Source organism: Malus domestica, chromosome 15, assembly GCF_042453785.1.
Source record: "Malus domestica chromosome 15, GDT2T_hap1".
In the NCBI taxonomy this organism is placed as follows: Eukaryota; Viridiplantae; Streptophyta; class Magnoliopsida; order Rosales; family Rosaceae; genus Malus; species Malus domestica.
In genome coordinates, this window is record NC_091675.1 from 41,252,141 (window position 1) to 41,267,207 (window position 15,067).

Below are 15,067 nucleotides of genomic sequence, written 5' to 3' on the forward strand. Positions count from 1 at the left end.
CCATGTGGGCATGGGTCAAGTTCAAAACGCCTCAAGTCAGAACTATGTTGTGTCACTGAGGAAAGGGAATGGCCGCTTCAGGCGGCTGGGTTTTGAGACATGGTTTTCGGTGCAAGGTCGTGGGTTCGACGGCGAGCCAATTCTTAGTGACGGGGGGAAAGGAAAAAGGAAACCCATGAATTTCATTCAAATTCGATGGAATTCTTCTAGAATTTTAATGATATTGGTTAAAAAATCACGACACCATGTCAGATTTTGCCAGAAATTTGCACGGCAAGGCCGTGGTCTCGTTGCAGGCGAGTTAGGTTTTCTAGGTTGGACGCCATAAGCGTCAGGTTTCGGTGGAGCTTAATGCTCTATGTGTAAATTTTTTTTTAATTTTTTCTTTTCTTTTTCAAGTAATTCAATGCATATTTAAACAAATAATTCAATGTATGGACATATATTTGATGCAATTCATGGCAATATCAAATTCACATAATTCAACAATTATGAATAATCCATACACAATTTATATAGAATCTAAAATTCGAAAAACATAAGGTTGGGTCATGCATTATGGTGAATGTTCATGCTATCAGGGTTGCAAAAATATCGACATAAAAACCGCTATCTTGGAAGAACCTGATTGCGTGATGATATAGATAAATTGGTTTGTAGCCTATTTTATCTGGCTAAGGGAAAGGGGGCGGCGGCAAGGAGAGATTGTAGAGAGAGATGTGTTTGTAGGAATGTAGGGGAATGTGTGTGTTATTCCCTCCTACGTAGTGCCTTTATTTATAGTAATAAGAGGGAGAAGAATTCCTTCATCCCCAAGGAATACAAGTCCATATAGGAAATAATAACTATAATCAAATCTAATCTAGGATTTACACAATCACACTTAAACTAGGAAAGTTTACAATAAAAGTGAGTTTTTAAAGTTCTTAAACTTAAAAATACACTCATTTATTTTCTCTCTCCTCCCCTCTTACCCCAAATCTCCTCCTCTGTCATTTGACTTCTTTCTTTGTCCTCCTCTTTCCTCCATTCCACTCACTTGATTCTTTCTTTTCTTTCTTCTTTTTCTCTCCTCCTCTCTCCTCCGGTCATCTCTTTCTTTTTTTCCTCTTTCTCCCTTTTATGCGACCCCTCTCTTTAGATCTCTTTGTCTAATTTAACTTTTAAGATTAATTTTAAATCTCATAACAAACAAATATTTGAGTCTTAAAAAAATTTATTTTCAATAGATGTTTTTAAGAAATGTTTTGGGAAATGATGACATTATTTTAATAGATACCAAACAGACCTAAAGCGATTTGGGCTTGGAATTGATCCCAAATAACATAAACCAGTTTGGGCTTGGCCCATGCATATTGATGAAGCAAACTTCCCTTTTTACCGTCATCCCTCTCCTCTCTTTCCCTCTCCCCGGGTCTGGAGGGAATTGCTCTGCAGACCTCAGAAAATTCTTATTCGTACCCACCATTTCCATGCTCTCACTGCACCTGAGATCTCTCTCAACCATGAGCAAGCGACAAAGACCCATCAATTCTCCTCCATCGACCCCCCAAACTCCGCAAACCCACAACTCCAAAAGACCCAAATTACCCCTCGTACCCACCACCAAGTGGGTCCCACTCAACCTCACCCAATCGGAGCTCTCCCTTCCCCTCACCTTCCCTACCGGCCAAACCTTCCGGTGGCGGCAGACTGGCCCTCTCCAGTACACCGGCGTCGTCGGGTGCCACCTTGTCTCCCTCGAGCACCTCCCGAACGGCGACGTTTCCTACTGCCTACACAGCACCACCTCCTCCGAGCGCGGCCTCGCGGAGGCGGCCCTGCTCGATTTTCTCAATATGGGTATATCTCTGGCGGGAATGTGGGAGGTTTTCTCGGCGTCGGATTCGCGGTTCGCCGAGCTCGCTGGGTATTTGGGCGGGGCTAGAGTGCTGCGGCAAGACCCGGTTGAGTGTTTGGTTCAGTTTCTTTGTTCGTCGAATAACAACATTCAGAGGATTACAAAAATGGTGGATTTTGTGTCGTCGTTGGGGAACCATTTGGGGTCTGTTGGAGGTTTTGAGTTCCATGAATTTCCATCTTTGGAGCGCTTGTCGATGGTGTCAGAGAAAGAGTTCAGAGAAGCTGGCTTTGGCTATAGGTCTGTTATTAATAGTCACTTGATATATATATATATATATATGTGTGTGTGTGTGTGTGTGTGTGTATTGTTTGTTTAACTGTAGCGCGGAAGCGCTAACTAGTTAGTAAGTTTGTACGGCGCTTACCATTTGTTTGGGCCCACGCCGCGGTTTGATCTCGTCTCGTGATTTGAGTTGTTCACTAGTATTCAAAGATCATCCTTACAAAACTTCACCGATCTCGGAAATCATTTAGCCATTTGATTATTACCTTAAACATTTAGAGTTTGTGTCTGTCTATTTTTCTGTTCACAATTAGATACTTTGTAGGGATGTTTTTCAATCATGAACTAAAAATTGATGGGTTCAGATCATGGGAATTATTGTGGAATGGTTCAGAACGTGTGGTTAATGTCGTGGTTAGTGCTTGAGTGCTTGCTTTGTTTGTGTGTGCGTGTGTGTGTGTGTCGTATATATATATAGGGTTTGATGGGTTGTAAGGTTTACCACATTGAGATCTGGTTTGTATGGGCAGGGCCAAGTACATTACTGGCACTGTAAAAGCTTTGCAGTTAAAACCTGGTGGAGGTGCAGAGTGGCTTTTGTCTCTGCGTAAAATGGAGCTTGAGGAGGTGATTGAAGCTCTTTCGACTTTGCCTGGAGTTGGTCCCAAGGTGGCGGCATGTATAGCTCTATTCTCGCTCGACCAACACCATGCCATTCCTGTTGATACACACGTGTGGCAGGTATGCTCTTACTGCTCAAATTTCTATTTCACAAATGCATTATGTGCTGCTATTAAATTTTGTTCATAGCTTCTTGGTGAGTTGTTGATTGGAATTGTAGCGTATCTGCATTGTTAATAAAATCCATGAAGTGCTGATGTTTCAATGATTTTTGGATGAGGAAGATTGCTACACGATACCTCATACCTGAGCTAGCAGGTGCTCGTCTGACGCCTAAGCTCTGTGTCCGTGTGGCAGAGGCATTTGTGAGTAAATACGGGAAATATGCAGGATGGGCTCAAACTGTGCTTTTTATTGCTGAATTACCTTCACAAAAGGCCCTTCTACCAGCTCATTTTACAAGTGCAAAAGAGAGTAAAGCTACAAAGAAAAAGGATCGTGAATCGCACACTGTAGTGGAAACTCCAACTGTTGAGTAGTGACGTGACAATTGGAATCTGGACGTTTGAGTTGAAACCTTATGGTTAGATGATTTCATCACTTTTATTATGCGGCAAGGCGTCTAATTGTTAAATACTGCAGTATTGAAGCTCAATGTGCAAGACGATTTTCTCCAACATAATGAACTCCTTGCAAATCAGAACTCTGTAAGATGAATGAACGTGGTTTACGCGCTGCCTATTGGAAGGTCAGGTTCACGTTGCATTCTATGAATTTTTCCGTCACCTACTTCTTTCAAAGCTCATCCGCTCATTCTCATTCCAGTGCACCTTGCTCTTTCCTCTGCATCATCACTGCTTGTATTTCTTCCTTGTTAACGTATATTTCTTGGCGGTCATATTATTGGATTTCAGTAGATTACAAATTGATCTTTGTTCAAACATTATTTGCATCTCAATCAAGAATCAAGAAGTGTATTTTCGCACTGCTTTAATTTATGAAGTTGTTTGGACATAGATTCAATTTTATATATATTGATTTGTTACCTTAGTTATCGTTGTTTCGTTTATGTGAACGGAGATTGAAGTTGGCTGCTAACATTATTTGACAAAAACTTGAACGAGAAGCTTAGAACCCTCCAAACTTTATTTCAAATATAATACGATGACACCTCATATCCTTTAGGTAATACTCTACACTAGTGGAGAGTTGTATAAGCAATTTATACCTGTATGTAACAGATGACCCGAAAACTATACTTGCATCACGTGCATTGTGCATCGACCAACAGAGTTTTGCTGATGCCTGGGCATGGATCGCCGAACCTGTTCTTCGATAGAAGGATAGAACATCTCCTCTTACCGATACAAACCTGAAAAATTAAATCATCATAAGAAACATGCACATCAGTTCCTTCGATTTTGGGGCAACAAAATGGAGCTCTGAGACTGCTGTAAAACGGTAAGTGATGCTCACCTGCTCTACGATTGCTGTAGAAATAGATGAGTGGCAGCTTCCGGTGGAATAATTTTGACAATCACCAGAAGGGTTGCCAAAGCTTGCGAACAAGACCTTGGAGATGTTCCTCTTGGGAGGACAACTGAGCTGAACTTTTGGCCTTCTGTCGCGGTTCTTTCTAGTGTTGTTTTGGTTCTGAGTTTTCAGACCTAACCATTTGACCACTGGGGGTAAATGTGTCTCGGACACAAGCCCGCAAACTTGTGCTACTGAAATTTTGTCCAAAGAAACTTTGAGGGGGTCGCCATTTTCTTCTTCCAGGAGAACTAATAGATTGCCGGTAGGCTTGAGGAAGGCTCGAGGTACATGGTACCTGAAAATTCAACATTTCAAGTAAACGCTTGTGCTTACAAAATATCATCGTAATAACAAATTTACAGGGCTGGTATGAGCTCTTACCATGTCTGGGAAGGTTTGCCTTCCGGGGTTTGAAACAAGACCCAATATCGACCGATACTTTGTCCATTGACAAAGGCTTCACCCTTTCCCATGGAACCGAGATTTAATGCAATAGGATCATTTCCTGCTGGTGCATCAAAATGAGTCTGCCAACAAAGACAATGACTTAGAAACAGCCAACGTAACGAAATCACGATACATTTTTCGTTAACCAATATTCATACCTTAAACCATTTGAGTGGTTGATTAGCGGAGCTTCCCAACTTATTCCATTCAACTTTACTTGATCCGGCATCTGTGTAGATTTCTAACTTCTCTCCAGACAGCCCAACCCGATAGCCCCATGAGTTTTTGCTCAAATCTCTCTCTTCAATCAGTACTTTACGTAATCCGCCCACTCTACGCTCTAGATATGCTCCCGAATCCTTCAAGTAAAACGTAAATTTGACATAAATTGCATGCAGATAACTTGGTTGTGACTTGCATTGTGTGTTTCTTTGCTACAATTATGGTAAAAATGCAACGGAGAAACAGATATTGGAAAAAGTGAGAATGAAAAATACCGGTAATCCGACCATTGCGCTAAGAAATGAGAGAGAGTTCACCCCTTTGTTAAGTATAACAGTCTGCTCCAAGGAAAACCTTTCATTCCTGTGCCTTCCATGTGCAGATCCTAAATGATAACGAAGCATTTCGAAGTATGTGAAGTTGGTGATCAATAAGTCGATCGAACAACAAATCTGAGAGATGTGTGGGGATGGGAAGGAAGATGTAGCGAGATGCAAAACTTACCTACAAATACTCCGTTTACAAATGCGTGCAAGACATGTCCTCGCGATTGAACAACTAATTTAGATTGAGTATTTGAATCTTGCTTAAGGCTGCATTTGGACAATCAATCAAAAGGATATCAGTAAATGATACAGTTAAATTCATCAAATCCTCCGTCTGGTTGATGTTTTACCTGATAGTGTACCAAAGGTAATCAGATTCGTCTTTTGTTGTGAACAATTGCTCTGGCAATGTGTTTGCTCGCGACACAGTGTTGTCAAAATTAGGAATAGCTTCCTTGTACTCTTCCCATCGCTCTGTTGAATCAAACTTTTGGGTTACCTGCCATGATCTAGTAGACTGTTGTGCGTTTACCTGTCGAACGAGAATTTTCAGCGGTCAAAAAAATATGTCTGAAATATCTCAACTAATTGTTGATGGATGTGAACTTACCTTTGCAGTGTTGAAGGCTACAGTTTTGCAGTCTGGCAGGATACTGATTGACTTTCGAGGCAACTGATACGGAGAATTTTGAAAGACAACACTCGCATCTTTAGGTCCCTTGTTCACTAAGAAAGCAGCACATTCTCCAGACTTAACTTGGAATACATAGGCCTGTTGAGAAAGATCGAAGCCCCGTTATTCTTATCGCACTTAATCACGGAGAAAGAAATAAAGAAAATGCTGAGAAGTTCTCGTCAATGTTCTTACATCTTGCAGTTCACCCAAAGAGACATTGGTATGGCCTCCAGAGAGCAGAGGATTGGAGGCTAGCTTTACCGCGGCGTGCAGTTCCTTCAGATGACCCCATTTCGGTTGCCTTACTGAACCTGCAGAACTCAACACGTAAACAGTTAAAATGACAATATGAAAACAGAACACACTCAAATGAAAACGAGTTGTAGAAATCGGAATTCACTTTCCATAAAACACTAACGAAATCGATTTATGAAATCCTACGTTCAGAATCTTACCATACTCATCAAGAGGAGCTTCATCATAGTAGCTAGTGATCACAAATGCAGAGGCTGATCTTCCGAAATTGGTTCCTCCATGATACTGGATCAAAACCGCATTGTTAGCAGAAAACATCATGTTTGATTCAATTCAGTTTTATTAGTTTGATAATTATATCTTGTCAAGATGAACATACCATATAATAATTTACATAGCTTCCTCTGAACTTTGCAATAAACAGTGCAACTTGATACGCGATATCTTCAGCCGATCTTAGTAATGGTTTGTCACCATATACTTGGTATCTTCAAAATCAAGAACAAAATCTTGGCATTAGTTAAAAGCTCGTTTGATAACCATTTCATTCGATAAAGAAATGGAAAAGAAACTTTCTGTTTAGAGTGTGACGGCGTACTGGCTTGTCCAATTCTCTGTCCAAAGTGCTGGCTTATTGGGAGAATTAGGACCAGTAAAGGTTTCTCCACACTTCATTCCATTGCATGTGTTGATCTGCAGATTTCGGGATTTAACTTGTCAAAGACTTAAAATAATACCGACCTTATACGACAACATAACATGTCAAACTACCTGACAAACTTCGCAAGCGCATGTGAACCGAAAGAAACTAAACTAACCACGGGATCTGGAGCATCATCTTGTTTGCACATAACCCAGGGCACACCAGTTTGAAGCCCGACCGCCATTGCTGCAGCCCAACGAACATAAGGAGGTCCCCTTTCATGAAAAGCTGGTTCTATCATTTTGTACTCGTTCTCAATCTACATATACGTATGCAATACACTGTCAATTTATAGGGTACATTTATTTTTTCTTGCGACTTCCAGGCAAAAATAAACATAAACATAAACGAATATTGCAATTTATAAGTTTGTGTTATGGAGTATGGGCTTTTTACCTGTGACAATATAATTGGTCCACCTAGAGAAGCGTACAATTTTTCTGATTTCATCATATAGACTATTCTGGTTGTCCATTTTTCCATTTCAATCTGCCATTAACAAAATGATAACGGATTTCAATGGATTCGAACATGCGACATCTTATTTACAACTAGAAAGAAATACCGGCCTGAACACATGGTTAAACCCCTTAAAAATGGAAGTTATCTACCTTGAATGGTTCATTATCGGATCGATAGACAATGCCAGGAATATCCCTTAACCAAATTGGTAGACCCCTGCAGCATCACCACCATAACATTAACATGGTATGTATATCTAATTGCGTAACATGCTAAACGATACAACACCTTATGTTGCCAATCGTTCGTCAGATTAAATGTTTATTTTAATATAAGGGTGTTATGATGATATAACATGCTAGATAAACGAAAAATTATCATTACCCGTACGTCCATTCACTCTCGATGAAAGGTCCGATTCTAAGGGTGACATAAAGGCCTTGGTTTTGGACTTCCTTAATAAAGCTTATTATATCATTTCTTCCACTGAAATCAAACTGCAAAACAAGGATTAACCAGAATCAGAACCATTATTAGTGACTGAGTTAGCATGTAATTAAATTAAATAAAAATTAGAAAAAGGGAGGGAAGTAAATTCTGACTTTTCCTTGTTGGCGTTCATGAAGGTTCCAAAACACGTATGTTTGTATCACATCTATTCCTCCTTCCTTGGCTTTGGCTATCAAAGATGGCCACATCTGAGAAGGACATGAAATTTGAAAATAAATAACACTTAGGAAAGTAAAATCATTGATAATATTGTAAAAACGACATTGAAGAATAGAAGAATTGAATTCAGTGCCCTTGTGGCACGTTTACGAACCATAACCGGAATCAATTTACAGAATTGGATTCCGATTACGGAATGCTCTTTCAGTCCTTTGTTTACTTAATCTATCAAAATGCAGGTTCAGTCCACACGAATTTAGGAATCCAACTCTTCATTTTGCAAGAATTAGACTCCCCTTACCAATTATGCCCTCATTTGGTTCTTATCAGAGCACGAGCACTACAACCACTCCCAACCATTCTCCCTCTCCATCTCCCTTCTCCCTCACCTCTGCACCACCTGCGCCATCAATAACATGGCCAGGCAGCAAAACATTTACATCTCAAATCCGTTAAATCGCCTCACCCCCACTACCTCACAAGACCGTCAACTCACTTCGCCCAAAACCCACAAATTGATTCCATAACACCAAAACCTGAGAAAGAAATAGGGCAGACGAATTTCTGGCTTCTGTGGAGGCGATTGGTCAGGGAGACTGTTGGGTTTTGTGGTGGCGGTTGCTGGGTTCTGAGATTTAAAAGTTAGAATAACTTTAACGGTTGATTAAATTTCAAAGATTCGGTTTGTGTGTCCTGATGGACTTGGTGGAAAAGATCCCCACTCCCAATTCTGGGTTTTATTGCTGGGTGCTGTCGAAGAATTCTTCTCTCTTTAAACTAACAAATTCACATTTTTTTTAAGTTTTATATTAGTACCTCACAAAATATTGAATGCATTTTACATTAAAATTTAATATTAAATAATTTATTAACCCTACTATGTAATGGTAATTTTGACCTTATTAGTTTTTTTTTAAAAAAAAACCCTAACTAATAAAACTACAAATATGTTGATTGATAAAAATTGTTTTTGCCCAATGAAACACTAAATTTCAGAAGTTTCACATTAGGTAATACTTCATATTTTGTATTGTTTTAGTGATTTTGACGACATCGATAATGATTTAATCTTGCTTTTGCTGCGTTATTCAAGCGTCTATGTTCGTATTCATTTTTAGGGATCACAATGATTACATGGAGAATTAAACACCTAAAATTATCACAAAATATTAAAAACAGACGACATGAGTTTTAATAGTGGAATTGAAAACAACCCACATATGCTTTAAATCTCAAGCGGCATCTTTTGTCAAAATTCCAATTGGCATTTTTTGTCCAAATTAAAAGCTTTATAAAATTTGAAAAATGTGGGGTGTATAGAAAATATAGGGTTATGTAGAAAATGTAAAGTGTATATTGAGAATGTGAGGTGTGAGAATATTATGGGGAAGTATGCGGGGTGTATTAAGATAATTTTTCATTGAAAAAGCAAATATAGGGTTATTAAGTATGAGTGGTTTATTCAACAATTTGTGGGGTGTTAATATAATAAGCATTTTTTAAATAGTCAAGCCTTCCATAAATAAACAATAAAGAAACAGTTAAGGCCTTATTAATAATATAATTAATTTAGTTTTAAAAAATATCCAATTATCATATAAGTAAGGATATTTTAGTAATCACACTGGTATTCTTTCTGATTCGTGTGAATAAATAAACAGTATAAATGAAATCAATACTTTTTTTACTCTGATTCAAAAAAATTTAGTAAACAGCTTCAATAAGAATTTGATTATGATTCTACCTCATTCCAACTCCTCAATTCGATTCCTTTTATTTTGATTATGAATCAGTAAATGAGCCATTGGAGTATAATGGTGAAATTTTTAATGACTTAGAGATACAATATAATAGTACTTAAAGTATATTAAATTCATTTTTGTTGTTTAGATTCAAATTAGGAAAATGACTTATATGAAACACTTTCACCATCTGTCATCATGACATTTAAATCATTACTACAAGTCCACGTAGAGTTAATCTGAAACATAACCTTGTATTAATAATCTAAGTCGTATAATAATCAGTTTCACGTCATAAGGTTGGATTTTTTGAATATTTCATATAACAGTGGATGTGAGAGGAAGAATGATACAAGAAAAAAGTGGTAGAATAAAATCATATGGTTCACGTGCATTCTTTGGTGACCAATTCGATTATTTGCAATGATGTATGGACATGAACACATAAATACAACACAATACTATATGATGATACGTAAAACTAATAAGAATAATTGTTGTACAACCACAAAGAAATATGACACGACACCGAAATACAAGGAGTACTACTGTGTCCATGCTTGGTAGATTATTTGTTAAAAGTTTTTACTAGACTTGGAAAATAATTTTTAAAAGGAATGATTTGAACGCATGAAAATTCACATAAACCCCATAATTATTACATTGCCTAGAAATTTGAGGCAATTACATGAGATCATGCAATTGAAATCAATACCATACATAATATCATGCAATTGGAAAAAAAGAGGAATGTTATCTGCCTTCGATTAACAAATTAAATTATAGAATTAATGCAAAATTTTAATCTTTCTTCTTAAAAATAAGATTATGTAATTTAATTTATTAATTAAATACACGTATCAAGTAATAAGTAAAAAAAATAGAAATAAAAAATGCATATGGAGAAAATAGCTAACTTCCTTTTTGATAAATAGTATGACCTTAATTGAAGTCGTTGACTATAAACACATAGTAACGATACAACGTCACCTACTAAATCACTTAACTATTTCTTTGATGATAAAAATATATAAATAAAAAAAATTACTTCATGAATCCCTTATACAAATTTAGTAGCCACTCAGTATTACAGTTTGGTTGTATTCCTCTTTACTTAGAAGTGATAGGTTTTAGATTTGAATTTCATGAATGGTGAATTCGATGCCAAATTGGGTTGATTATTGTGTGACTTAGCCAAACTCTCCCTTTACTTAGTATAAAATGTACTAAAAAAATGATTTTTTTAGCAATTGTTTACCATTTTAACACAGATTTCTCACAAACATAAGTACATGCAATTTTCTCCGCAAAAATATATATTTTCTTGGAAGAAAATCCTTTTCTTTTTTCTAACTCAAAGTTTTCTCAATTAAAGCAAGAAATACCCATTTTGTTAGCCTTGACAAAAATTTCTTTTGGCTCTGTTTTTTCAAAAATATAAAAAGAATCTTTTTGCTTTTCTGTATTATAGGGACTCTCCTTGGCTTGAATAAAAAGTATTTGAAAAAATGTAGAAAAAGAAAAGGAAAAAACAAATTTAAAATGAGAGGATGCAGCTCTATGTACTTGCCTACCTAACACGATGAGAACTGAACCAGCTAAAAACCCAGAATTTGTATTGTAATAAAACCTTGAAATAAAAATAAACAAAAGAATTATTGACAAGAATGCAATGCAGTTTACCTCAGGAGTGCTTCTTGGATAATGAATTGAACCCGAAAACAGAACTTTACGTTCGCCATTGATGATCAATGACCTTCCATCGTACGTAACGTCGCCGGCATCAGAGTTGCAGGCAAAGCTCATTAACAACAATGCAAAACTGCAGAGAAGAACCCTCACCATCTCCATATAAATTTCCACTGCCTCAAATTTGTTTTTTGTTGCTAAGACTTAAAATTCTGTCACAGAAAAAGAAAAGCGTTTTAAGATTTCGGGCAGAAGCTTATTGGGTTGCTATGATTCTATGAGTAACTGATATGAACATTGATCCATACAAAAAAAATAAGAAGAAAAAAAGAGAAAACTCGGGGTCTTTATCTCTTCAACGAACAAAAGGGGAGATTTTCTAACATGCTCTCGGAAAACTTCGGAGTATAAATAACCGGATCGTAATAGAACAAAATATACAAATTACTTATATGAGGGTTTCGGACCAAAATAAAGAAGGTAAAGGGTTTCGTTGGTGCAGCCTACCCTAGCTCCAATCTGCTATGATATCAGAGGTTTGGACCCTTTCACTGGCTTCATATAAACTTTTTGAGAGCCTTGAATTCGAACATGTCCTCTTTGATTTCCTACTACTTATAACATATATATAAATATTCTGTGTCTAGGCCTTGGATTATGATTACCTTTTTGGCTTGGAATCTAATTCAAATCCATTAACAAACCTACCAATTTGGGGTTTGTTTTATGGTGTGGGAATCAAGAACGAGCGATTTATTTAGTTGTAAATCAATTAGGATATGCAAGGTGAATACATATTTTATAAGATGGCAATATTAACTGCACCAATTAATTAAAAAAATTATATTCATACATACACATATATATATACACACACATGTACACGAATATAAAAATTAATGTGTTCTTGTCATACTAGTAACGTAAGATGCTTAAATTGTTCAACGCAGAATTTGGACAACCATTCATGTTGATTCTCGTTTGAATGTATGATTCAAATTTACAGTCTAACAACATAAATATGATAACAGAACATTACTTTGCATAGCTATAGCTGTAGTATGAGATTTGACTGACTCGTTAATTTGCTAGAAAAGGTGTAACAAGTGGTTTGCTGCAGCACGCCAACTTGGCTTTGTATTGGTGAGATTGGCGGTTCTATTAGTGTGACACACAAATATCATGTACATATTCTACCATAACAGATTCTATCACTAAAATTACGCGGATTTTGGTGAATATATGTTGCCATAATTTAGGGGTTGTGTAAAATGAACAAATATATTTGATAATACACTAATTAGAACATGTATACGAAATTGCTCCTGATTAAGGGGGAAAATCAGATAACCTATGTATGACATTTCTTGCCCTTCCAAAGTCAATGTGGGCAAATAAAAAAGGATCACAGCTAATTGAAGAAGAAATTCTTAAAGTTATCGGAAACACAAGTCACGAAGGGAATTATTGTACAGTACGCTAAAACAATACACGCGTTATAATTTGAGTGACGACATTCCAAGTATGTTGCTTGAATTGAAGATGAAGTTTTGCAGTTCTGTATGAGGAAATGCTTGCATCTTACACCACGGCAACATGCTTGTTTTAAGGGACAAAAACGTCAAGCATCCTCAAATATATATAACCACCAACTTAATTAAATTTGGTTCTTTGAAGCAAACTAAGAACAAAATAACCAAAAGGGTTTCCAAAATCTTTGAGATAAGATATCCAAGCCTTTCATGAGCAGCATGCATGATGCATATGTAATATTCAGTTAGTATATATCTCACATGTGACCTGTGTAATCGCTAGGGTTGGATGCATCTTGCAAGCTAGTCAGTTGTAACAGTTCCACATATACTTTTGTTATTGATACACCATGTCTATAGAGATACCAAGGCTTCACTTTATAATTCATATATATCTCTTCATTGTTTCTAGCTAGTTAGATTAAACCACAACTTCAATCTATATGGCCCTCGGGAAAAAAGACACATAAAGTCAGTAGAGAAATTGGTCGAAATGACCACCGTAAATGCTCCTAAAATTAAAATCACTAGGTGAAAGAAAATGAGCATAAGTTAAGTTCAAATTCTTATGTAACAAAAGAAAAAACGTATATAGGCGACACAGGAGGTACGAGATACTTTTGTAGCATGCATACTTAACAAGAACAAAATAAATAAAAAAGTATAAATTAATGTAGTAATATTGTTTACATTGGGAAAAAATATATAGTTGACAAATCGGTCGAAATGGCGCCCATAAACATGCCTCAGATCAAATGGGATGAGATGAAAGGAAATGAGCATAAGTTAAGTTCGAATTCTTATATAACAGAATGAAAAAGGGCTCATAGCCGACTGAGGCATGAGGTCCTTTTATGCCATGTATATAGTATCTTAACAAGAATGAGATGAAAAATCTTATGAATAGGAGAAGAAAAGAAAGAATCAGCCTAGTTGATCTTATTCGACTACATATGTATTAAATTAATGAATTAAAGGGAAATTCACACCTTTTCCAATGTGTGTTAGTAAACACAAGATAAATTAAGAATTGGGGGTATGTATACTTAACAAAAATGGGAGAATGAGAATCAAAGAGCTTTGAAATAAAGGAAAAAAAAGACAACCCGATCAATTAGCCCCTAGTTGATATGGTTCCTTATTTTCATACATTACATATTACAGGCGAAAGCTCAAATTTTTTTTCTTTCAAGTTCACGTGTGTGAGTAAATACAGAGAAGAGTTTAGATGTGAAATGATTCTCATACCCAAACTTCTGTAAATCCAAGGACCTCAATAATATTTGACAAAAAAAAAACTCGAGAATAAAAAATAAATTTAATTCCTGTTCCAAGTAAGCAGCTCAAAAATTGTTTCAATACTCATATTTAAATAAACTTAAGAAACTCATAGTCAGAATAATTTCACTTTCTACTCGCAATGATAATCATGCCATTAGATGAAAGTGAGGGGAGAACAAACCAATTAAAACTTCAGAATAATTTCAATTTCAGTTTCTATTCGCCATAATAATACTCGTATTTTAATAAAAATAAGAAATTCATAATCGAATTGACTTAATATGATGACCTAGGAACTGTGCTCGAAATTTAATTATCTGAGCAAGAAGTCTCGCAAAAGTTACATTTTAAGTAGACAAGAGACAAACTTGTGACCATCAAGTGGATGCATCAACCAAAATCATAAAAGTATCAAAATCGTCCACAAGGTGGTTGAATAGGCCCACATATATCTCATTGAATTCTTGCAAAAATGATGGGAATTCATCATCAACCTTTGCTTGTGATGGTCAAATATACCAACTTCCCTTGAGAACAAGCCTTGCAAGGGTTATCATTTGATATAACAATATGTCTGCTCAATAATGAATGTCCATTAGAGATGGTAACGATCCTACGCATCATGGTGGATCTTAGATGACCCATATGGTCATGCCAAAACATGTCAAGTTTTGGATCAATGAACTTCTGACTTATGACATTATGTGCTTCAATTGTTTTTATATATGTATAATACAATTCACTGGATAAACTACACAACTTCTTCAATGTACGCTTCTGA

The 15,067-nt window shown here is 36.4% G+C and overlaps 2 protein-coding genes across 6 annotated transcripts; one reads left to right on the forward strand and one right to left on the reverse strand.

Moving 5' to 3' along the window:
- Positions 1-1,099: 1,099 nt before the first annotated feature.
- LOC139192190 (N-glycosylase/DNA lyase OGG1) lies at positions 1,100-3,796 on the forward strand. Of its 2 annotated transcripts, none has more exons than XM_070813760.1 (3): positions 1,100-2,140; positions 2,656-2,866; positions 3,031-3,796. In XM_070813760.1, the coding sequence occupies exons 1-3, from the start codon at positions 1,359-1,361 to the stop codon at positions 3,283-3,285; spliced, it is 1,248 nt and encodes a 415-aa protein (XP_070669861.1). In that variant the 5' UTR covers positions 1,100-1,358; the 3' UTR covers positions 3,286-3,796. The 2 variants fall into 2 exon arrangements, with proteins under 2 accessions (XP_070669861.1, XP_070669862.1); XM_070813761.1 differs by having other exon boundaries at positions 3,104-3,796.
- A 74-nt stretch (positions 3,797-3,870) lies between these two features.
- Positions 3,871-12,536, reverse strand: LOC139192189 (beta-galactosidase 16). 4 transcript variants are annotated; one of them, XM_070813758.1, is made up of 19 exons: positions 12,513-12,536; positions 11,468-11,685; positions 7,976-8,071; positions 7,758-7,870; positions 7,523-7,589; positions 7,308-7,400; positions 7,027-7,170; positions 6,807-6,901; positions 6,588-6,696; positions 6,409-6,493; positions 6,146-6,264; positions 5,888-6,049; positions 5,628-5,809; positions 5,456-5,544; positions 5,227-5,336; positions 4,888-5,088; positions 4,664-4,809; positions 4,223-4,577; positions 3,871-4,118 (listed from the first exon to the last, which is right to left on the reverse strand). In XM_070813758.1, exons 2-19 carry the CDS (start codon positions 11,633-11,635, stop codon positions 4,011-4,013), a joined length of 2,442 nt encoding a protein of 813 aa, XP_070669859.1. In that variant the 5' UTR covers positions 11,636-11,685; positions 12,513-12,536; the 3' UTR covers positions 3,871-4,010. The 4 variants fall into 4 exon arrangements, with proteins under 4 accessions (XP_070669859.1, XP_070669858.1, XP_070669856.1 ...); XM_070813757.1 differs by lacking the exon at positions 12,513-12,536 and adding an exon at positions 12,139-12,276; XM_070813755.1 differs by lacking the exon at positions 12,513-12,536 and adding an exon at positions 11,981-12,120.
- Positions 12,537-15,067: the final 2,531 nt, after the last annotated feature.